Source organism: Coloeus monedula (assembly GCF_965178545.1).
Source record: "Coloeus monedula genome assembly, chromosome: 1".
Classification (NCBI taxonomy): domain Eukaryota; kingdom Metazoa; phylum Chordata; class Aves; order Passeriformes; family Corvidae; genus Coloeus; species Coloeus monedula.
This window is the reverse complement of record NC_138781.1, coordinates 134307535-134331880: the sequence shown is the minus strand read 5'-3', so window position 1 is coordinate 134331880 and position 24346 is coordinate 134307535. Positions and strand designations below refer to the sequence as shown.

The following is a 24346-nucleotide window of genomic DNA, read 5'->3' as shown; positions in this document are numbered from 1 at the left end:
CAGCAGCCACTTGGAAAAAGGAAAAAATCATCGTAGCTAAGGTTTTAGGAATAGTAAAATGGTATAATGTTAAACAAAATTATGGTTTTATAACAAGATGTGACAGCCAAGAAGACATATTCGTTCATAGAACTGCTATTAAAAAGAATAACCCTGAAAATTACATCCCAAGCTTGGGAGATGGGGAGGTGGTGGAATTCAAAACTGTGCAAGGTAGAAAAGGGTTACTGGCGTCAGAGGTCACTGGGCCTGATGGTGTTTCTGTAAAAGGCAGTATATATGCTAAAAATCATAGTCATGTTAGACAATATCTCCATTATAAGCCCCCCTACAGTCTCCCTTTCCTAATCCCACCTTTCCCTTTTACTCTGTATCCTATTACCCCCAGTGTATTTCCAATCCGTTTTTTCACCCATGGTTTCCCTCACAAAACCATGCCTTTGCCAGTTGTTTCCCCCAAAATCCCTTTTCAATGCTGAGTGAGGGATGAAAAGGGGGAGGGAAGAAATTAACTGTTGTTGTTTAGAGTTCCAACAGCTACAAATGGAAGAAACCCTCTCCTGCCTCAGTTTCCCCACAAAGCCTGCTCAGAGAGTCCTGTCTCCCTTTTGTCAGCCTTAAGATGTTCCAGAGAATCTGTTTGGACATTTAAAGACTCAGGAGGGTGGCTTGTTTTGTTTTGAAACTGTTCTTGTTATGTTTATCCACTTGTTTGCAATGTTAAGTTTTAAATCTCTTTTTGTTAAAAATAAACGGGTGAAATGTTGGGGTCCCTCCCCCTGCCATGTAGCCCTGGGAGAGGGGCCCTGGGGGGAGGCACGGGGTTTCCCTGCCCCTGGTCAGCCTCGTTCCCCATTGGTTGTTTTGTGTTTCCCTGCACGGGCAAGGACCCTCGGGTCCCAGGATTGCAGCAGTTCCTCGGCAGAGCCCCGGCCATGCGGCTGGAGAAATAAACATCTCTGAAACATCTATCAAGAATCGGTCCATATATATTTTTTTTCCATGGGCCTCGTTGTTTGATACACGTGTTGCAGTATCCTCACTGTAACAGTCTCCCAAGACTCCACACCTTTCTGATCAAGTGTCTGCCTCAGAATACCATTGGTACAGTGGTTAAGAATTATTTTGCACAAAGAAACCCCTCTTCAATAGCCCATACTCAAATTCTGAAGTGTTGTTTATGTGAACAGTGAATGCGAACAATGAATCAAAATATCCTGCTGTTAAAATGACTGTTGTATCACCATATTTTTGAAGATAGGCGCTATTTTGCTGTAATTTACAATGTCTTACATGCCGCAATGCCAGGCAGCTGTTCAGCCAAGACCAGCAAGGAAGGTTAACTAACAGTTCCTGTCTCCAGAAGTCAGATGATATTATTGATTACACTGTTGTATAAAGAAGGAAAGAAGGAAGCCACATTAATTTTAATTTTGTTGAATAGCCATCATACTGAAGGGTCAAAGAAGAAGGAATGCCTTATGAAAACAAGTGGAAACGTTTGAAAGGAATAATTATTCACAAGATCAGAATGGAAAAAAATACAAAAGGAGTTGTGTACTTGTGTGTGCTGTAAATGATATTACAGACTACAAATTCTGGGATGGAGTGAGATGTATTCAGAATATCTGCTTTGCTTCAGAATAGAGACATAGATGCTTATATTAAAAAAAAATGCAAAAAAAATGACAGTAGAATCAGTCTTACTAGCCGGAGACAGTAAGTCATAGCAACATATATCTTCTATGGGAATGACATACTGGGAAATGTAAACTATCTAAATAGGACTCCTGTTTCATTCTATGGACTGCCCAGGGAGCTGGGTAACCTTTACTTCACTCTCTGACAGGTCTTTTGAATTTAAACATCTGTTGGACATGCAAGTCCATTTTAAGCACTATAGTAGCTGGTTAGAACATGTCTTGTTACTCCTAACCAGTTGTGTGACCAGCTTGAAGGAGAATGTTCCCTACAGAGTCCATTGGCAAAACTAGTATAAAATAATCCACTGCAATCTCTGTATGCAGATATAGGCCTGCCCAGATACAGTGAATTAATTCTTTCTGGGACTGGGACAAGTGCTGGCAAAAGAGAGAGAAGTTTGCAGCAACTTTTTTTTTCTTTTGTTGTGTTTTTGTAGGAGGCAGTCTAGATGTGGACTGACATGCAGTAATCATTGAATTCATCCTTTTTGAACAAATGCAAAAATTCTAAACTTGGTGAATTTATAATATTTTTGCATTTATTGCATTTTAGGAGAAATCAGATGACACCACAAATGAAATAATTAGAAAGTCATCCACAAGGATTTTAGGGGATGGAAGCATTTTCAATAATAGAACATTTGTTTAAAGGCTTTTAGCAAAACCTCTTCCCCCTTCTTTTGGCTTTACATCTATTTTGAATCACAACATGGCTGGTTTACCCTTCTACCCTTCTACTGTCACTGTTTTTATCTGGAAATATTTTTCGTTGGATAGGAGTGTTCTATACAGCAGGGAAAGAAAACATTTTTGCCCGTTCAAAAAAAAAATCCAAAGGTTTCACTGTGGAATGAGAAAGGGTCTGATGACATTTTCTAGCAGCTAGCAAATCGTGCTGTCATGCATAGGGAAAAAGCCACTAAAATATCCCCAGCTAAAATATCGCAAAATTATGTAGAATTCAATCCTAGGGAGCCATCTGCCATGTGAAAGCTCCACTGATTTCTAAAGGCGTTCATTGCAGGCAGGTTTGCAGAACTGGACGCATAATTTGTCCCTTCTAGAAACCATAGCTGTTGAAAAGAAATCCTCATCAAAAACACGAGTGGCAGAGGATGAAAAAAAATTCTGCACAATTGGGTAAAAAATCCCCACCCTCAAAAAGAGCTCATGTGCTGGTTGAAAATGCACCCCAGCTACAGGTAAGAAATGAGCTACTCATGGAAGGTCTGATCCTGCCATGTATGTGCATGAACATCTGAGTGCTGTCAGGGAGCTGTCTGTTCTGAAAGTGTTCAGGTAAGGTTCTTCCTCAGTAATTGCTCTTTTCTGAATTACTGGCCCTTTAAAAACTAAATAGTAACAACCGATAGGGAAGAAATTTTGATGTACACTACACATATATGAAGGGATGTATATATGTATAAATGTACAGTATTTTAGTATTGCCTTCTATTTTGCAAGAAAAAACTGTTGGAAATGGTTTAGTGGGTCCTGCCTTGGGACAGGGAGACAGAGAATCAGCTTCTCAGGGCCTTCTCCCAGCTCTGTGTTTCTGGAAGCACTGAACCTCAAAGTGGAGGAAACAATCTGCAGAGAGGCAGAAGGAGATGTGTTTTGCAAATTGCAGCCTGATGAGCTCTTCAACAACATTAAACACCCACGGAGAATTACTTTAACACAAATACTAAATGAAAAATCTTTTATGGCAGTAGTGAAAGCAAAGCCTTTGATACATATATATATAAAATAGATAAAATTCCATTAATTTTCAAGTTGGGACAGACGTTTTATTTGAATTTACAGACATGCCAAATGGTAATTTTGGCTTCCAATCCTTGAGATGTGGCTGATCTATTATGGGTGATAACAGCATATGCTATGTTCTGAGTCAATTTCTATTATGTCATAAGAAGCAACACAGCTAGTAATAGAAGGCATTTTTGCATTAGCTAAAATAGCAAATGAGGTCCATAACACAGAAAATAGGTGGGTTCTAATAGTAGATTCAATATTTGAGATGGTTGTCAAATTCAATACTGAGTAAATAAGTCAACAAAAGCAAATCTCACATGAAAAATGAACATGGCATGTAGTACAGATTTTTTTTTCTTTCATGATGTCAAAGGGTTGCATATCTTGACAACTTTCTTTAGCTGGTTATGCCTGGGAGAATTGATGGAGACATTTGGCCTTTGTGGGTCTGTGTCCAAACTTGTATGTCCCAAGGAGGTAAGCGGCTGCTTGAGATGCTGTGGAGCAGGGGTGAACAGCCGAGAAACGGGAGCATCTGAGTGCAATTTGATGGAGCAGATGTTTCATCCCAGTACTCCACAGCTGCCTCAAGGCTTTATCTGGTGTCAGCCCTTTCCTAAATGAGTTTTCATAATGAATTTATCTGTTAATTGACACATAAAAATCTATGTTAATATAACATTAAGGACCTATCTTAGATTTGCAAATGCCAGGAAATCAAAGGGGGAAAAAAAAAAGCTTAAGCTTGACTGTCACCAAGACTTACCTGCTGTGTTCCATGGGGGAGGAATCACTGATGCAGAAATGCTTTACATGCTGCAGAGTTAAACATTACCTTTTTTTTTTTTTTTTTCCTTTTTGACAGCTGTGGGGGCAGAGGGAGTACCTCCAACACCTAATAAAAGGTTTTGGCGGTTGCTTATGAGCTTAGGTATTAGAACACTTTATGTGCTTTTACTTAGTGTCCAGACTTGTGGCTCTTGTGGCACCAGAGTTGTCCACAGCTGACCAGACCAAGCAGTGAGGCATTTCCCTTACCCCTTGCAGAAATACAGAGATACTTCTCATGGATTTTTCCTGTGTGTCCATTGTGTTGGCAGCAGAGAGCTAACATATTGCTAGTCCTCGTTTCATGCATAAGATAGGGCAGCTCCTTCAATACAATAGCCCAGGTTCTGCCATATGAGTTGAGAAATCCAGAAACAACTTCCTTCTCAGGCTGACAAAATTCGCGTCTACCATTTTACCTTCAGGGCAATAACCTTCCTAGTGGTGGGTGAGGATACCTTATAACAAAACTGTGCCAAAAAGAGTTTAAGCCTTAACTGGCCTGCCTGGCAAAAGGAGACACTGTATTTTAGTGCCTGGGGAAGTCATAGGAGTGAGGAACTTCAGGGTACCATTCCCTCTTCCCAGGACAATATATATATATTTAATGTTAAACCACCATTATGAAGATCAGATTCCAGGAACTTCTGTCACCAGCTCATGCCATCTGCTGTCTTTGCCCTTGTTACCAGTGAATCTTGTTGTCCTCTTTTCTATGCAGCCAGATAATGTCCACAGGAAGGAGAAAGCATAGAAGAGTTAAGATACCTTCCTGAGGTAAGTCCAGACTTGGGCACAGTAGATTTTGGCGATCTGGAAATACTCACTTCAAGTTCTCAGACCACACCTTGATGCACACAGCCCAGGCAGGATGATGCCATTCTAAGCTGAGGACCATGTTAATAAAGACAGATTCAGCAGCTGTCCAAGCCCACATGGATGTCTCTCTCCTGATAAAAGGTGCAACAGTGTCTCTGCCTACCCTAATGCTTGGTTGCCCGGTGCTAAGTGGATCACAGTTTTCCTCTGTATAGTGCCTGCACATCTCCAGGGCAAGTGCATCTCAGTGCAGCTCCGAAGAGTACTGAGGGTGCTGAAGACTCTACTGCACTACCTGGTTCGGCCTTTCCCTGCACGGACAGAGTGGTGGCACACACCAAGGCACAGGGTGCCATGTTCCCATGAAACTCTATCAGCATTGCCCATAACTAACTGTTGATTAGTCCTAATGGACTGGTTGTTCTAAAACTGTTATCCTAGCTTGGAATTAATCTTTTAACTCAAAGTGTTTCCCCTTTAACTTTCTTTCTTTTGTTGCACACTTCTAGTCCTGTGCTAAATTTTCTTTGATGCACTGCATGAATGGAGCTGCCACTACTCCAGGTGGATCCTGGAGAAGTATCTGAGTGGTGACAATGATGGAGAAATGACTGAAGTGCTTTGAGCACAGTGTTTGCAAGGGCTGCTCCTAGCATGGAGGTGGCAATACTTGGGGTACACCTGTTACTCCTTATGGACCACCTGTCTCACTGAAAAGGTATAGTCTGTGAGGCTGAAAAGAGGCAGATGTGAGCTTTTTTATACATGTACTTCATGCTTACATGAATGAAACACCTATAAATGCTGCATTTTGTCTGAAAAAGTTGTCTGACTCCAGGAAAAAAAACCAAACAACTCTTATTGATATGAAGTAATTGAAATGCTGCTAAAACCACATTAACAGGAGCAATGGCAGTGTGGGGAAGTTATCTTTGTGTGAGACAAACTTCACTTTGGAAGAAAATGACCTTGTATGGTGATCAAGGGCCTGCCAATAGGAATTGGTTCAAATTTTTGTGGTCTGCCTCCCCTTCATCCAATACCTTCATGCAGCCTGACATCCCAGCTGCACCTTTGCTGTTCAGCTTTTTCATTCATGCACAATATCACAGTCTTGTTCCCTTGAGTCTTTTTCTCCTGTATAGCCTCTGCCCGTATCCTGCTGTCCACACCAGCACCCTTCTCCTCCCAGTCCCATGCATGACAGACTCACAGCCCACCAGCATCATAGCCCTGGTTTCCAGCTCTGCGTCTGCAGCATCTCGTATTTCGATCAGTACTGCAGCCACTAGTGCTCTGCAGTCTGCAGAGCAGGTTGTCTCCTGCTAGGAGAGAGGCAGAAGGAAGGAGCAAAGGGAGCAGTCCCCAGGTCTGCAGAGCATCACGGGTCACCTACAAGTCACCGTCTCTGTTTCATGGGGTTGGGAACTGAAGACAAGAGGTATACTGGAGACCTGTGAAATCAGGGCAACAGTGGAGCCAGGCCAGCACCAAACCTGAGCTGTGATCAGCAGATTTAAACACAATTTTATTACTAAAAATGAGATTAAAATGATCACAAATTGTAGATTGCAAAGGTAATATTCCAAAACATGTTTCAAATCTGGAAGCACTCCAGAACCAAAAAAGCGTATTTTTTTCCTTAACTGATAAGGATTGCTCTTGTTCTTTCAAAACGTATCTTCCTTTATGGAGGTATTCTGAATTAAGAATTTGGCAGTAGGAGCCAAGCTAAATCAGAAAGTAATGAAATTCCTGAGATTTAAAACAGTCACAGAGAGAGAGAAGAGAAAAAGGAACTTGAACCAAAATGCTGGGAGTTTTTGAAATTATTAATTTACGCTGGAGTATACTACTCTGATACTACTCTGGAGAATCAACTCAATTTCAGTGACTGTTGCCTGTGAACTGAGAGAGACCTCCTTTCCTGATCCAATGAGCAGCAGCCATTTTTGACTATACTACCTGAGCCTACAAATGAGAGCAAATGTGCAAAAAGCACCTTCCCCAAAATCTTACAACTATTAGTTGCAAGTAACAATTAAGGGTGCAGATAGTTTTGCCTCTCAAATGGAATATAAAACAATATGTCCAAATTAGTGAGATATATTTTGTGGTATTTAAGTGAATGTACAGGGTACAGATTAATTCAGCATTGTGAAGTTTTCAAGAATTCCTAAGATTTTGTGCATTTTTAAACTACAACAGTATCACAATCAAAGCACAATGAGAAATGCTTATCAAGTCAGTCAGAGCAACAACATGAGCCGCTTTCTTGGTTCTTAATTTTTAACCACCTGAATGTTTCCAGCACAAAAGACCTCTTTATTGGAAAACACATGAGAAAAAAATTAACCAAGCAGCCATTTGTCTACTTTTGCTTGTCATGCTCTCCAGAACTGCTGTGGAACTAGAGGATTCCCAGTAGGGAAGGAATTGCACTTCAAGTTACCTTTCAAGTTCCTGGTGAGAGCCGATCTTGGGCTTCTACATGCCCATTCTGGGAATAAAAATAATGGCATTTTCTGTTATCTCACTCCAAAGTGAGATAACTTGGAGGTTTCCTTGCTATTGTGTGAGTGCAATTGGGAAGAAAAGCTCTAGAAAATATCCTGTGTCATTAACATTAAGAGTATTTAGCTGTCTAGCATCTAGTAGTTGATGGCACTGTAAATTGTTTATACTTCTGCAAGCCACTGTAAAGTCAAAAAAATGTAGAGGTTGCATTCCTTTTGGTAGAAGCAAATTCTTTCATAAATTACCAGGCTTGAAAAATTAAGCTGCTACTTTCAAGGCCAAATTTTTAAAGATATGTCAATCCATTTTTCATTAATGTCATCACAGTTATTGGGAGGTGGTGGGAAGGTTTGCCCATCATTTCGTCTCTACTGGGATAAGCCACAGACTGTATATAAGTAGTGCCATCAGTATGTGCCAATTGGATATGAGGTGCACCATCTGTAGATGCAAATGACAATTAAAAAAAGAAGTATTCAAATGACTGTGCATGCAAAGAGCCAATACTGGAGGAATTGGACCAAGATTTCTGTATTTCTTATAGAGGTAAAAATGTCTGTTATATGCCATACTCCTGTAAGAGCTGTGAAGAAATAAAACTTCTGAATGTAAGACAATTTCTCTTTGTTCATTGTTAAGATTTAATACATTTTGAGGTTGAAGAAGGCAAAACATCTCCTTACAAACTGGCTAGTACAGAATGTAAAAAAAAAAAAACCAAATAATGAGGGCATTTTCCTCCTTCTACATGCAAATTGTCTCATATTCAAATTTATTTAAGTATAAATTTATTCTTGCATATCTTAATACACAGAATTGAAAAAAGAAAAATAATTAAATGCATTATAAAGCATATGGAAACATACAGATTATGTGATCTTTACTAAAAAATCTATCTTAATGATGAATGCGCCATTTATTATGCACTCTGGAACTGTGCTCCTTCATTTATTTATGAGTTTCTGTAGACAAAGAAAGTATCTTCCAAAAATAGGAATACCATATTTTCAAGGCATACTGTGTGTTTTATTTTTGAAACTAGTAAATGTCAAACAGTATTCATATGCAGTATTGACACATTAATGTTTTCATTCAACAGTGAAGATACCTTTCCTTGTTACATTATATATTTATGACACACAGAGCTGTCAAATAAATTATGTCAAAGCAGCTACAGCCAGACCTTGTGACACTTGAATCATAGAATCAGGGCAAATAACCTTTAAAATGAAAGACATATGACAAGAATTAGAAACATTTAATTTGCATAAATATAATGTTAACAGTCTTTTCCTTATTACATATTTTATGCCTAATTTTTAATTGCCACTATACTCATTCTTTAACATCAGTTTGCTCCCTAGTTTTTTCCTCATTGCTTCCTTTGTTTTGGAATATGTGAAACAAATTCTGTAAGAATCATATGATCAGATCACCATTTTAATATACTCTGGTTAGCAAATCTTAAGTATTGATAAAAACTCTTCACTCACATGATGTACTATTAAAAATGTAGAACAAGTTCTAAAAATAGCTAAAAATTCCTAAACACATCAAGCAAATATTTGATATCATCTCTGATAATGTTGGACCATCTCTGGAAAACAATCTTGTATTAAAGTTCTCCTCTGAAGTGCAGAATACACCAAATGAACAAAATTGAAGCACTGATTTGCAAAAGGTGGGTGACTCACACATACTGAATTTTGCAGTATAAAATCTGAGCATCTAAGTGTACATACAGGAATCAAAGTGAATGGTTAGATTTTCAGAATTGCTTGCTCAGAGTAGTAAATTCATTGGTTTCATTACTTGGAACCTCTTTGTAAATGAGAGACTTCCTCGAGCCTCTGCTGGCAGGTGCAGTATCTCTTTTGCACCTTTAGGAATCTCTTAGGAGAGAGAGAGCTCCACACTTTGCTCTTATTGCTAACACTGCACAAGCTCACAGACATAACCACAGCTAGTAAAACTTTGCATTATTCTGAAAAGTCCCTAGGGATGTTCCAGTAAGTAAGGCTGAAGGTACAAAGATGAATGTCTGCCTCAGCAGGGCACAAATAACTAAGCCCCTTACTGTTCCTGACTGCAATTCACCTCCACTGGGATAGTGAGGCCGGAGCCTGGACAGCCATAAGGACACACAAACTTGGTGCAGGCTCTTTGGTACAGGATGAGTTTGGTTCCCTTTGCCCTTCTGGATGAGAAGAATAAGTATGGCTTATTCTAATTATGATACTCTTCTATAATTATGGCATTTGGACTAGGTGATCACTTGGGTTTCTTTCAAATGTTACTCTACTGTATTCTATTTTATTCCATTCCATTCTATTCCAGTGAAGCTAATTGTGATGTTTTGGGTTGGGCTTCCATATATTTACATAATAATTCTTTCTGAGAGCCAGAGGAAAGCCAGTGGCCAGTCTGCATAAAAAAGCATTGAGGGAAGGGTTAAAATTAATAGTGGGAATTGCCTCCAAAACTTAATCCAGTATTAGGGTGTTTCCTTAAATCTTCACCAAAGAATTAAGCAGTTGTTTGTTAGTTGACTCTGAGTGGCACAAACACACCAGCATCAGGGATTCGCAAAGAGCAGCTCAGGGAGAACATGAAGCAGCTCCCATGCCACCAGCAGAGTAGCCAGTGATCTGGTGATCCATGAGGTCTGATGGCATGGTATCCCGGCCTTTTGAAGACAGGCAATGCACAATAACATGTTTTAGGAAACATCGATAGCTCAGAAGGGTAGGTGGTGAAGAAGTGGAAACTGAATCAGTAGTTGAGTAATTTGCAATTTGCTCTACTAAGTCAGTGGTAAAAAAAAATGACACTCCCTCACTCACTGCCCATAGTTCTGTAGAGCAGTTCTGGTTTGACAGAGCTTAAACTCAGTACAGGTATTTTAGAAGAAATTGAAAGGGCAGCTACCTTCATATGTCCCTTAAACACTCTGTTCTGCTGAGAAACAACTATCTTGAGTGATGCCACTTGTCAGACAGGGAATATAATTAACTACTCTCAGAAATGGAAAGTTATTTAGACTTATTATATGCAGCAAAAGAGATTACAGAAATATTACAACTATCCCAAAGCCCAGTGTTGGAAGATTGGAACTAATGGGAGATAAATGTTCATCCCTAAAACAGCCATTTAACTGGGTAAAAATTATTCCGATTTAAAGCAGTAAAAATTGGAAGCAATTTTCATAAGCACTACAAAATTGATCATTAAATGCAGAAGGTTTCATTAAAGTCTAATACTACATGGAATTTTAAAAGTATCTGTGTTGTTCCATTTACAAGATCATTCAGAACAAAAGTGAAAGTCTCCTGGTAGATGTTATCTTTGCTAAAGACCCTATTTTTGACAATTTCGTTAATCAACTTATCTGTAAATTTTCAGAAAAAACATTTAGCTGACAAAGAACAAATGCTGAACCTAGTAGAAAAGATACCATTTATTCATTTATTCAGTTTGCAGTTAAGTAGAAATCTCCATTCAGCTGTGACATAAAATTGATGCTTCTATGATTAAAGTACATTGTAAATAGTTTCTAAAGTGTTAATAAATTACTAAAACTGTTTGAGGAAATTATTAATCAAATGTTATAGCCTGTTACTGAGTCCAGTGATGTAATGAGCCATTTGCAATCAACTACAGCATCTGAAATTAATGTGCTTGGGACAGTACACAGAATTTATTTCTCCTGTGTATAATGAGTTTCTCACAGTTACTTATCAACCTTTTGCATAGTAATTACCAAAGCAGTCTCAGAAGAACTTGTACAGAACATTTCTGGTTATCTGTGGGACAAAGTAGAGAATAACTACAAGAGTCACTCATAACTGAAAGGGCAAAAAAAACCACGGCTTTCTCCCATTATCATCTAGTAGTGTGGAGTTACCAAGACTTGAGGAAAAGCTTATCAATTTCTTAACTATGTAGAGATGCAAAAGTCACTCCATGAGCCACCTCATCTCCTGCAGGCAGCAGCTTTGGGCAGACAGAGCACACAGATGTAACTGCTGCTGAAAACAGAATGCTTAGCACTAGATTTTGCCTATGTGTGTCAGCTGCACAAAGCATCCTTGTACTTCCCTCCTCTCTGTAGTGCTAAGATGGCCATTATGGCTGTGCCATATTCATTTACCTTTAGCTTCCATAGATTTTTTTAAGTTTATGAAAAAAATCCTACTTTCTCATCTTTCTCATTTGTTGATTCCTTTTTGCTCAACTCACATTTTACTGCTGGTGTTCACATAAGGGAACAAAGGCAAGAGAAAAAAGTCATACGTAGAATTGTAGAATAACCTGGGTTGGAAAGGACCTTAAAGATCATCTGGTTCCAACACCCTGCCGTGTGCAGGGACACCTTCCACTAGAACAAGTTGCTAAAAGCTCCATCCAACCTCGCCTTGAACAATTCCGGAGTTAGGGCATCCATAACTTCTCTGAGCAACCTGTTCCAGTGCCTCACCATTGTCACAGTAAAGAATTTTTTCTAATATCTAATCTAAACCTACTCTCTTTCAGTTTGAAGCCATTCCCTCTTGTCCTATCACTACATGCTCTTGTAAATAGTCTCTCTCCATGTTTCTTGTAGGCTCCCTTCAGGTACTGGAAGGCCTCAATATGTTGCCATATAACATGATATCGATGTGATAATATAATCTAACACGATTGCTGAAAACTCATAAATACAAACCAAATACTCAACTTGTGAATTTCTCCACCCACTTTGTGTGCTCACACACAGTACTGCACATCAGGATTGTGGCTGAAATGCGGCCCACACCTTATGTGTCCCTACAATCACCTCTCAGCTGCCTCAGCAACAGAATACCTGTGGCTTTGAAAATGTAGCAAACCATAATAGCAGAAGACAACTAATAGAGGGGAAGCAATCCAGGGTTCTTAGTGAACATGCATCTGCCTTCTCTGCATATACTTGCAAGTTCTCCCATTGATCTGGGCAGGCATTAAAAAGCAGACAAAGCCAAAGTAAAAAAAGTGGAAGCATATGATAGCTGTGATACGATGCTGTTACTGCAAATGGCTGGCCTGAACAGAGGAAAGAGTAAGTAAAGCCATTAGAAACAGTATGCATTGGTATATGCCTTCCTGTGGATACTGTATCAATTATAGCATGCTCTTTTAAAAATTCATAATGTCTCTATTCCATACACAAAACTACAAATGCTTATTCCAACTAATGTTACAATAGAAGATATCTAAAAGAATACACTTAACTGGTAAACACAGTTAATACCTCGTGTCTGCTTTCTAATAATTTTTATCTAAATGTATATAAAAATATTATATAAAACCACTGTAGAGCAATTGCATGAACATTCTCTGAGTGATTGCATCTGAAAGATTTTCTTTTTGAAAGGCAGATCTGTCATTACTGAATGTGCTAAATATACATGGCATATGAAAGATCATCTATGAGACCCAGTGGAGAAAAAAGTTAAGAAGGCATGATGTAGTTCATTTTGAATATGAGCAGATGAAACTAGTGATGCTCAATGGGTGGGCATCACACTTCACTCTGTTCACTGAACTTGCTGTAATTCTAAATTGAGAGAAACAGAAAAAAAAGTATTATAATGTTTTCTTAGAATATAATATAAAATTAGGAGATGAAGCTTGAAAATGCCACCATTATAAAAACTAATATTTCAAAAAGTTATATATTATTAACTGCATAAAATAATAGTCAAGTTTCTTATCAATTTATAAACGTAAAAATGAGAATGACAAAACATTTTCATTGGAGGATGTAGATAAGAACATCTTTGCATTTCTGAACAGCATCAGGGATGAAAGTTAACCACAAAGCCCTCTTGCCTCTACCTTTCTGACAGTGAAAGACTGTTGTATGGGGAAGCTGAAATGTAAATCAGAACAAATCACTTTCTGTTAGTCTCCAGCCCCTTCCTCATATTTTTTCTATCCTATTCTGCCTGTTCTGTCATGTTAACACTCAAAAGTCCTACTGGCCTCAGCAGCTTAAAAAGGTGCAGGAGGAGTACATAGACTGGTAGGTACAGTGTGGTGCTGCTATTGCCATCACCCTGCCTCGTCACTCTTGTTTACCTTATCTTCAGGTGTTAAACACAATGAACACATAAAAATCCCTGAAGCACATACTACAAATACTCTGAAGAAGAAGCATCAGCAGTATATACATACACTGTTCATAATTATGTTTAAAATTTGAGACTGCATGCAAGCCTTTCAGACTAAACTGCTGAGCCATTATACAGAGGTTTGATGTGCCTAGCAGCTCTGGTAGAAACAAGCAATCAGTTCCTAAAAAAGTGGACTTTGAGTTTTAGCTACCACTTTTCATTATGAACATTTGTCCTGGTCTATCCATGTCCCATTTCCATAAAATGGGAATGCTAGTACATAACTATCTTACAAGAATGTTAGGAAAGTTAATTAATATCAATAAAAAATGCAGACATTTTATAACACAACAATCATTCTAATTCATCTAATCAGACCCAGACAAAATATACAATAGCCAACCCCGTTATTTTTGCCCCGCAGTTACCATTTCAGTAAATTATTTTTTGTAGGACAACATAATGAAAAATGTTGAAAAGCTCTGAAGAGAACATGTTTTTCTGGTCAATTCACTAGACCAGCTGTGCCAACTCACCTTAATCTGGATAAATCAATGGAAAGTGGTTTTGTCCATAGGCAACTCTGATTTAATTGGTAAAATACAAAGTGAAGAAAAAAAGACAAACAACCAAACCACAGACGATGATGAGTTTAACGTCTCTTGGAGAAGGCTCTGAGCCAAACTCTAGCCATGTTTGAATCATAAATAAAACCACAGGAAAGCACACTGCTTGTAATGCATGCTCACTTACACGGGCATGACAGTGGAAAAGGATCACATAGTTCAAGGAGAAATGTTTACAATCTTTTTAAAAAAGAATGCAAGTATAATTGAGCAAGTAAATAGATGCTCAAGCCTCCCTTCTCCCTCTAGTTCTTTCTTCCCCTCTTTCCACCAGTGAGCCAACAGAGCATGCTACAGTGCAGGGCAGAGACAAGATTTCTGGCTCAAACCAAACTTGCTGGGAATCCAGAAGCATTTCAGTCAGACCAGTGCGGTGCTCTGTGAAGCAGCTTCAAGCACCCCAGGCTGAGAAACAGAAGTGTAGTTTCAGTAATGCAGAGCTGGCTGTGAGTGAATTTGTCTCACCGAGAGACTGTGTTAGGTGTTTCCAGACGACATAAATCTTTCCAGTGGAGAATGAGCCCAGATTAAAGCACCACAACACAGTGCCTCTGGATCTACCATAGAAGATCAAGAAGTTGATGCAAAAAGAGACAGGGTAATGGGAAGAGAGTGCTAGCAGCAAAAAAAATGGAAAACTGCATTCCTGAGGCTGAGGACCAGTTTTAGAGTGCAGACAGATAAAAGATTTCTACACGATGGATTCGTTGGGTAAATAAGACTTTCCCAGACTTTAACAAATTGCTGTGAGCATCCAAGAAGCCCTCCAGGCTTCACCTACTCCTGCTTATAAGTCTTACCCTGTGAATATGAATGGCCTCAATTGCTGAAGAAATAGATTCAAAAAACACTGGATTGTCAGATTCAAGATTTCCACCGTACTGCATTGCTTTCATCAAGGAAGCTGCAATAAAACAAACACATGAACACTGAGAAGGTAGTGAGGATATATAAACCATCATGTTAAAATTTTTACTCTAAGTTGATACTTGCCTTTGCAGTGTGCTAGCAACACATCGATGTATCTGTTTTTACAGTCCACGTAAATCTGTATGTTTGAAAACAAGAAATTTAAAAAAAAAACAAAAACAAAAAAAAACCACAACAACAAAAAACCAACCATGTTTTAAGTACCAACAGAGAATAAAATACACAGAAATTCCTGCCTACCCATATTCAAGGTAGGCAGAGCCCGGAGTGCTGCTGCAGCAGCTGTACTGCCAGCAGCCACCAGAGTGAGCCCTTCTATAATGCAAACATTACCAAGCCACATTTATTTCCTACCACCTCTTCACAGTACTTTACAGCTCTGCTGAGAAGTAAAACAGAATGTGATTAACAATTTTGCATTTTCTTACTGTAATTTTTAGGGGTATTATTTCCAGTTCTCTTTTTTCAACGTGTTTTCCCATGTCCTTACCATATGCTTACTACCAGTCCACATAGACAGGAATCAGACCTAGAAAACTGAGACTTTTATCAAAAAAGCACCATAACTATCATGCTACATTCAGAACTAAGTTGTTCTTTATTCTCTCTTTGAAACTGGTCAACTCCACAGAGACAAAATATTAATAAGATAGAAAGCTAAAGAAAAAAAAAAAAGTGAAAATATCTCCAAAACCAGAGTAGGGCATTTTTCTGCCTAATGGGGAATATCCAAAGCAGTTCCTGCATCAAAAAAAATTTAAATAATCCATATGAAGTAGAAAAATTCTGAGAGAAGAGATTCAGTGAGGACCCCATCAGAATACTCTATTTTTAAAAATAAACCAAAAACCTTACTCAGTTCAAAAATCATCCATCTCTGGCATCAGTGATGATATTTTGGGAAGGAGTGTAACAACAAGGACATATTGAGTGTGGTCCTCTCTGAGCAACTTGGTTTTGTACCAACCATTTATCCAGAGGCTGCACTACCAACGTGTGCTCTTCGTAGCCCACACCAGACTTACCTCTCAAAAATTTGTCAAATACTTCTTTAAAGTAATTTGTAATTTGGAGGTCTCTAAGACCTTTTGGAAATCATAATTTTTAAAATTAATACTATATTGAATGCCCTATATTTCTAAGGGATAGCTAATAAAGAGTCACTCCCACTAACCTTATTTTTCCAGTTTTCTTTTTCATTATATCCATGCCTATATGTGTAGTTCTAATTTAAAATCTTTTTAGACAACACTTACTTCACTGTGTAATCACTGCAGTAAATTGAGAAAATTGTTAGGGCAAGAAAAACCTGGGCTAAGACCCAAGTTTGAATCTAGTCCTTTATCTTACTCACAAAAATTATGCAAACCAAACCTTCCATACCCACTTAACTCTGTAGTCGCTACACAACTTTTAAACTCCAGATCTGATGGAAGTGTAAGAAATAGCTTTTGAACATAATATTTATCCACTATATAGAACTGCTTATTATGCAGAACCATAGACTCATAGAATTGTTTAGGTTGGAAAGGACCTTTAAGGTCATCAAGTCCAAGCCTTAACTTGGCATTGCTAAGTCCACCACTATCCCTGTCTTTCCAGCCACTCTTCCCCCAGCCTGTAGCACTGCACAGGGTTGGTGTGACACAAGAGCAGGACCTGGCACTTTGCCTTGCTGAATTTCTTACCGTCTGCCTCAGCCCATCAATCCAGCCTGTCCAGATCCCTCTGCAGAGCCTTCCTGCCCTCCAGCAGATCAACAGTCCCACCCAGCTTGGTCTCATCTGAAAACTGACTGAAGGTACACACTCAATCCCCTTGTCCAAATCATCAACAAGGATATTAAAGAGGACTGGCCCCAGGGGAACACCAAGTGAGGCCAGCTGCCACCTGGATTTAGTTCCATTCACCCCAATAACCAGTGATTACTGGGTTTAGTCTTCTGGGAGCATCTTGGAACTCTTGCAATGCCTGAACCCAGTCTGCAAGATATGTTGCCCATGGGAGAAAGGTTGGAGATCTACTTTCTGCTAAGCCAGAGGTCAAAAGATGAACACACAGATAAAAGCACAGAATTAAAGCTGAAACTTTAAAGCAGTAAATTTACACGTGTCCCTACAACTGTCACGGCAGGGTCAAATATGACCTAAACAAACTTTAAAAAAAAGAAGAAGTTCTGAAGCTCATCTTCATTACATGCAGATGTATACATTTGCACTGTTACCCAAAATATTTAGAAATATTTTAATGTAATTTTATATATATACACAGTACAATTTAGTACCAAATCTGTGTTTATATTTTCTATGGGTGAAATATTTATCCACTGATACAGGTGAAGTGACTAGTAGTTGGCCCCAATAACTCATATGTGCAATTATAACATATACAGAATGTTTCTAATGTCATGAATACCTGAAGAAGCACTGAGACTCCAGTGTAGTCAAAAAAATTCAGTCCACTGCAGTCTAATATCAAAACACGTCGCTCACTGTGACATGACTGCACCGACTCACCTAAACATTTGATAAATGAAAAACTTTAATTAAAAGGAGAATACTTAAGAAATGGGTATAAGAATGATGATAGTGCAACAAAATAAGCCCAAACTATCACAGTAAAACTTTTACTGTTATGTGCTAGGGTATCAGAGAAGAAAATACCACATTTTAGAAGCTCAAGTGAAGAACATGTAGGGCAATGGAAAGAAGTGATGACAGGCAGAACATACTAATGAGATGTTTTAGGCAGCAATAGTGTCTCAAGAATTAAACAATTGTTTCTTCAAATTTGAATTTCTCAATGAGTCAGCCTGGCTTCTTTGGAAGATTTTTCATGGGATACACAGAAAATATATCTCTTTGTTTTAAGTCCTGATATGACATTGATTTCCATAGTACTTAAACACCTGCCTATGGCTTAACTTAATATTCACACCCATAAGGAAGACATATATGTAAAGTGGAGCATTTCATTTTCCTAAGGTTTTACTATGCTGGTTTTTGTTTGGTTAATTTTTTAATACACTGTGACATATTGATGCTGGAGAAGAAAATTGTGTTGGTAAGATTTGCAAAGGTCTTATTCTTCAACCTCAGGCCATCTTTTGTTTAGTTGAAACATACTCTGCTCTAAATGCATCCTGAACTAGCACATAGATAAATGATCCCTGGCATTCATAAAGGAAAAACTAGAAAATAATGCACACTTATTTACATTTTTCTCTGAGCAAATGTTTGTTATCATAATGCATGCAACTGAAAAAAAAAGAAAAGAAAAATATGAAGGAAAGGAATTCTGATTGTAAAGATGAGTTAAGCTAAATGGCTTTGGCAGAGCAGAGGTAAAGATTTTAAACTATTGAGGGGACTTGGAATTTCCCCATTATGCAAATTTATAGCGGTGGTAATTCCTTTCTGACAGTAGTCTGAGAGCCAAAGACTTTTGGACTTGCATCTCCAGACATTTACTCTCTTTGTACTGTCCAACACACATGAATAGATACATACAAACAAAAATATAGAATTTTAAGGGGAACCTCCTGCCTGAAATTACTGTCATAGAAACCCAGAAAGGGTTCATGTGATCTCCCAGGCTCAGTGTAATAATTCCCTGCTGCATCCTGAATTGCAATAGAGGATGCCTGGCCTCTAAATGAGGGGGTAGGCAAAGACCTGCAACCTCTTTGTATCAGTAGCACGAGCAAGAGCAGTTGTTTCATTTGGTGCTGATACAGACAGTATTCCCCAAAGGGAGAAAGGAAAGATTCTGACAAAGGCATAAATTTCCATGCTTTCCTGGACAACTGCCATAAGGCTTAAAGATTGTGTCCTCATGCTCCCCTCCTTCTTGAAAATGTAAGTTCCACATTTTGCTTTTCTCTTTATAGGGATTTTTCTTTTTTCTCTCTGTTTGTTGTTTTAAAGACCCCATGAAGAATCACCATAGACTGGTTGATCCAAGTAAACAGCACTTCAGTCCTCAAGGCAGGACTTAGGCTCTCAGAAAAGAGGTCTTGTGTCTTCTGTCACTTTTTGTAATATGAGAAACCAGTTCATCTTCAAGATGACTGAAATATGTACTGGTGGTAAGACCTTCTCAGACATAGTATTTTACAATATAGTCAATAAAATACAATATAATCTTCAGTAGCCATTTTCATAGGTTGCTATGCTACAGCAAAGCACTCTGTCACCCCCAAGAAAACTAAATTGTAGTTTCATAAAAATGTCCTGAGTCTAGTTAACAAACACGAACAATCAGACAACAGCCTCCAAATCAGATTTTCTACTGTGGCCTTAATGCTTATAAGTGTTTTAAATAAACACTGTTTTAATTCTAGCCACAATGAAGTCATCTGTATAAAGTGTCTACTGCAAAAGGTTGCTGCAGCTCTCCCATGGGAATGTATGCGCTCTGATTTGGTTTAAGTGTTACAAAATGTGAAAAGAGTGGAGTTATCCACCTTAATTGAAAAAAAAAACCTCTAGGGTTTTTTATTATATGTTGTATTGATATACTGTATTATATTGGTGGTTATGGCATCACTGAAAATTGAGTTGGCATTTTCTGAGGTTTTGTCTTATGTGGCTTTAAAGATCACAAAGATTTGACATGATTCTAATCTTACTTTTACTTTTTCATACTAATTGTGAACACCAAAAATACCCAAGACCAGAGCTTAGCAAAACAGTCTCTTCAGCCTGGTCTGAGGATGAGTCCAGGCAACAACATGGGAAGTGTTTCCCCCACTGCGTACATGCCTCTTTACACACACTGTCATTCCAGTGCAACAAGCAGGGACACAGAATCAGCAAATGGTTTGGGTTGGAAGGGACCTTAAAGACCATCTAGTTCCAACCCCCCTGTGATGGGCCATAAGGTGTCCACGAACCTTCCACTCTTGTAGAAAAGGCATTTTTTGTGGGGTTCCCTGCTTTTGAAATCTTAAAATGTCAGTCTAAAACAGAATGAAAACCAGGACTTGTTAGGCCAAGGTTAACATAGTTTAAGATAGTTTAGCATTCATGCTTCATTGAATGTTCGGTCTAACTGAAAATATTTGTTTCCATAAAACTTGTCTGCACCTAGAAATATATAGAAAAATGTGGAGCCGTTTTTTGCACACTTACATCCATCTTGGTTTTAATATGATTTGTAGATATAAACTCACCATGACAACTTCCATTGGAAAATGAACAGAGCAATGTGTTCTGCTCACACTGAAATAAAAGCAACAAATGATTTACATACCAAGGAAAACTAGCCCATTGCACAGTAACAAGAGAAAATCAATGCAATACATAAGAATTCTGTTTCTCAGTATCAAAGTTAACTCATTCTCTCCAAAATCATGTGCTATGCAACAGCCTGTTGGATGTATAATATTTTCTGGTATTAGAAGAATACAGAGGCACCCTCTGAAACTGATATTTTGCACTTCATTTCAAACATGACGCAACCTCTGTCATGTTTGGATTCACTAGAAAGCATATTTTGGATACAGTGCTTTTGTGGTTAAGAAGTGGTCAAAAGATGGGAGAGATGTTCTTGAAAAGAAAAATTCTAGGCAGTGATTTTATAAGATTAACTTTTGATTAATTTTCTACTTGCTGCAATCTCATCTGCTACACTAATATTTTAGTAAGAACATTTTTGACGTGTAAATTTATTTAAAAATTACATTTATCTGGAGAATTTTTATAATAATTATTTCAACATGCAAGTTCTCAGTAGAAACATGAATTAAAACCAGAAACAAAGCACAGAAAAAAAAATTGAAACTGCATTTTTGTCACACCCATTATGTGCTACAGAAAGACATTTATTAAACAAAGGAAAAATTTAAAAAGAAGCACAGTATTTCAGGCAGCTGTACTGCTGAGTACCTTACAGAAGAGACAAAGGATAAAATCTCCCTTATAAGTAATGTATAAATTAACTTATTAAATTAACTTCTTGAATTGACTCTAATTAATTCCATGCAAATCCTAAGTAATTTCTCTCTGTTTGGAGGTTTTTTATCATACTAATCCAAATCAGTCAGCCTAGCAAAACCAAGGGAAAAAAGCATCACATTTTCTGAGCTGAATTTCCACCCATCCATGTGCATATGGCTAGCACAACTCTCTGTCAAGGGACAGCAGAGGTAGTAGACACATGTTGCTGTCTTAACAACCCATCTAAGGCATGGCTGTGATTTTCTCAGCCCAGTTTGCCAAACTGGATGAAATTGTCTACAGTAAGCATTGTATAGTATTGGAACGTCTTCACAGTACTGAAAGAAAAATGATAATTTATTTTTTGCCTTTTAGGAAGTGTTGCAGGAAGTTGCAGTAGTTATGTGCCGATAAACTTGGAAAATACTATGCTTATGGGAATATTCTCCAAAAATGTGTTATACGTAATTTGTATGCTGTTTATTTTTCTAATACAATCAGTGCAAAAGAGGAAAAAGAAACAATACTTTTGAAAAAAAAACGTAGCCACTTTCTTCCTAATTCTCCCAAAATTACTTATAGTTTGAAATGAAACGTCCATCTCTCATGGACTTATTTTCAGAAAAAAAGAAAATCACATTTTATTCAAGCATATTTGTTGAAATATGAAAGCTACTCATTGTCTAAATCCCAGTCTTACATTAGCTGAGGTTATGTAAGTTCTTGCAGAAATTTTGGAGTTTTGGGTCAGTGCTTTAATGTATCTTACAGGATCACAAGCAGAAATAGTAGACATACTGTTTTCAAGTAGTAATACGAGAATAGTCCATATTGAATCTGATTAAGATTAGGTTTAGCTTTATTCTAAATGAATAATTTCTAATGTTACTTCTTTATACTTGTTTCAGTATCTGATTGCATTCTCTAAGAAATGCAAGGAAAGCAAACACGATCTTCAACCCAATCATGGTGATTACTGAAGCATAAAGCACATCCCACCTCATTTACAATATCACATACCTGGCTGCTCATGCCATCCTTCTGGATTATCTTTAACAGGTCAGCATGAAATTTTCTGGCATTCAAAAAGACTAACGGGCTGTTGACTGAAACTATTTTTACCTGTTTTAATGATTCCTGTGGAATGAAATAAACATAATGCTGAAAAGGTCATCTTGGATTTGGAGACCAAACCCCAGAGTAATTTCTCTAAAAAGCCTAAAAATACCTGTAAATTAACCCAGGAGGAGCTTTGGATTGTGAGATTAATTTAACAGATAATTCTATTGATCAGTCTTCACACATAAATTAAGAATGGAAATATAAGTAATATATAATGAAAATTTTCTATCATTTTAGTTAGCATGAGAAAAAGCATGCATGTTATAAAGCATAATACTAAGAACTATGAGCTAACAATTATAATAGCACTATTTCAGTTGATGTGATCCTCAAGCATAGACAAGGTAACATTTGCAGAGAGGTAGTATATTTTATTAGACAAACACGTCTTGAAATAAGTACACAAGGATTTAGGGCAAACACTGCAGGTGGTTTGGGGAAAGCTGGCAATATTCATCTTGGTCATCTGAAGATGACCTTAGTACAGATAGTTCTCTATGAAAATACTTGGTGGATCCAGATCAACCTTGAGTGACACATTTAAAGCTTTACCAGCAAATATCTGCAACCAACACAATAATCTACATGAGAACTATCAGTTGCCCTTGATCCTGTCTCTGCATTTCACTGAATAAGCTACAAGCAGCTTACCAGTACCTTCAGTCAGATTGTGTAGCTCAAAACACAAGTGTTACACAGCAGAACAAATTTTGGAAGGACACCAGATAATGTTCAGAAACCCCCAGGTACAAGTGGGAGACATTTTGCACAAAACAAGGGCTGTTTCTCTCACTCTCAAGGTGTACTTATAAAACACCTTCAAAAGCCAGTAAGAAAATTAATATTTATATATAAATATATTGGACAGCAGGAAGACATGCTTAAATCCTGGTTTTGTAGGAGGTAGAATTAAGTTAATTCTGCTGAACTCCCAATTTTCCACAGGTTGTGTGACAATGGAAGTAAAAATCAAGAGTTTGCAAGAGAAAATAGGTCAAAAAAGTCTCTCTTCTTCCTAACAAAAGTCATGTAACAAGGTCACAGTCAAACACAAGTAAGTGGAGCTGGCACAGACCATTTTAAGTAGTATTGCTTGGGATTGCATTGAAGATATGCAGTTTTCCCAACAGACTTTCAAGCAAAACGAGACTGGAAATCTTCACCACAAACCACCTAAACTATCTCCTTATTGTAGACTGCTGTTCAGACTTCTGGGAATGAGATGACCTATCAGACACCACCACAGTGACCATCAAATAAAGGAAACATTTCAAACATCCCAAACTGAGGCAAAGAACCCCAGAGTATGCATAGAGACTTTGCGCAATTTACCTATGAGTGTGATTGTGGTAAATACCACATCACTGACATGCCAGTCAGGCAAGTGGCAAAGCTCAACGGGCTGTTAAAATGTCTCTGTTTATATGGAATAAAGCTCTAAAGGGCAAAACAGAGGACAGTATATGCTTGAACAGAGAAATACTCTGACATCCCACAAATTCCCATAAAAACTATGTTATACACAGCTTGGTGTGGAGACAAGTGGACGCCAGTGCCATAGCAGCACTGGCAAAGTAGAAGATAAAAACTAAGAAAAAAAAGGAAGACTGATGTGCAAAGATCAAATCCAGTGATGATCAAGCTTCCAAAAGTACAAGGTACAGAACTTGAAAGGGTCAAACCATAAGGCCAGATCAAACAGATAGCAGACTTAGGTATAATTTTTTCGTCCAGAATGGACAAGGCCAATTGTGCCTAAAATTGACCAGCCAGTTATTCCTGGGTCTGGTTTGATTCTTTGTTAACAAGAACTGCTCAGAGAAAAATGAACTTCCTCTTTGTTGAGTCCTTGCAAAGAAAGTAGGAAATTTATCTCACGTGTCGGTCCCTGCCAACACTTAGAAGGCCCCAGGCGATTGCCCTGCGCACTCTGCACAGCACTGGCTCTGCTTGGGTACAAGTTCAGTGCCAGT

The 24346-nt window shown here is 38.1% G+C and overlaps 1 protein-coding gene across 1 annotated transcript in view; it reads right to left on the bottom strand.

Annotated features, from left to right (window-relative positions):
- Nucleotides 1-13161: 13161 nt before the first annotated feature.
- SLC26A7 (solute carrier family 26 member 7) overlaps nt 13162-24346 on the bottom strand; it is a gene marked incomplete at both ends in the record, with an annotated part of 65651 nt that continues 54466 nt past the window's right edge. The window contains 6 exons of the mRNA XM_082286952.1: nt 13162-13197; nt 15183-15286; nt 15376-15430; nt 17728-17828; nt 20486-20534; nt 22272-22388. Coding sequence (XP_082143078.1) covers nt 13162-13197; nt 15183-15286; nt 15376-15430; nt 17728-17828; nt 20486-20534; nt 22272-22388 — 462 coding nt within the window. The remainder of the gene's footprint in view (nt 13198-15182; nt 15287-15375; nt 15431-17727; nt 17829-20485; nt 20535-22271; nt 22389-24346) is intronic.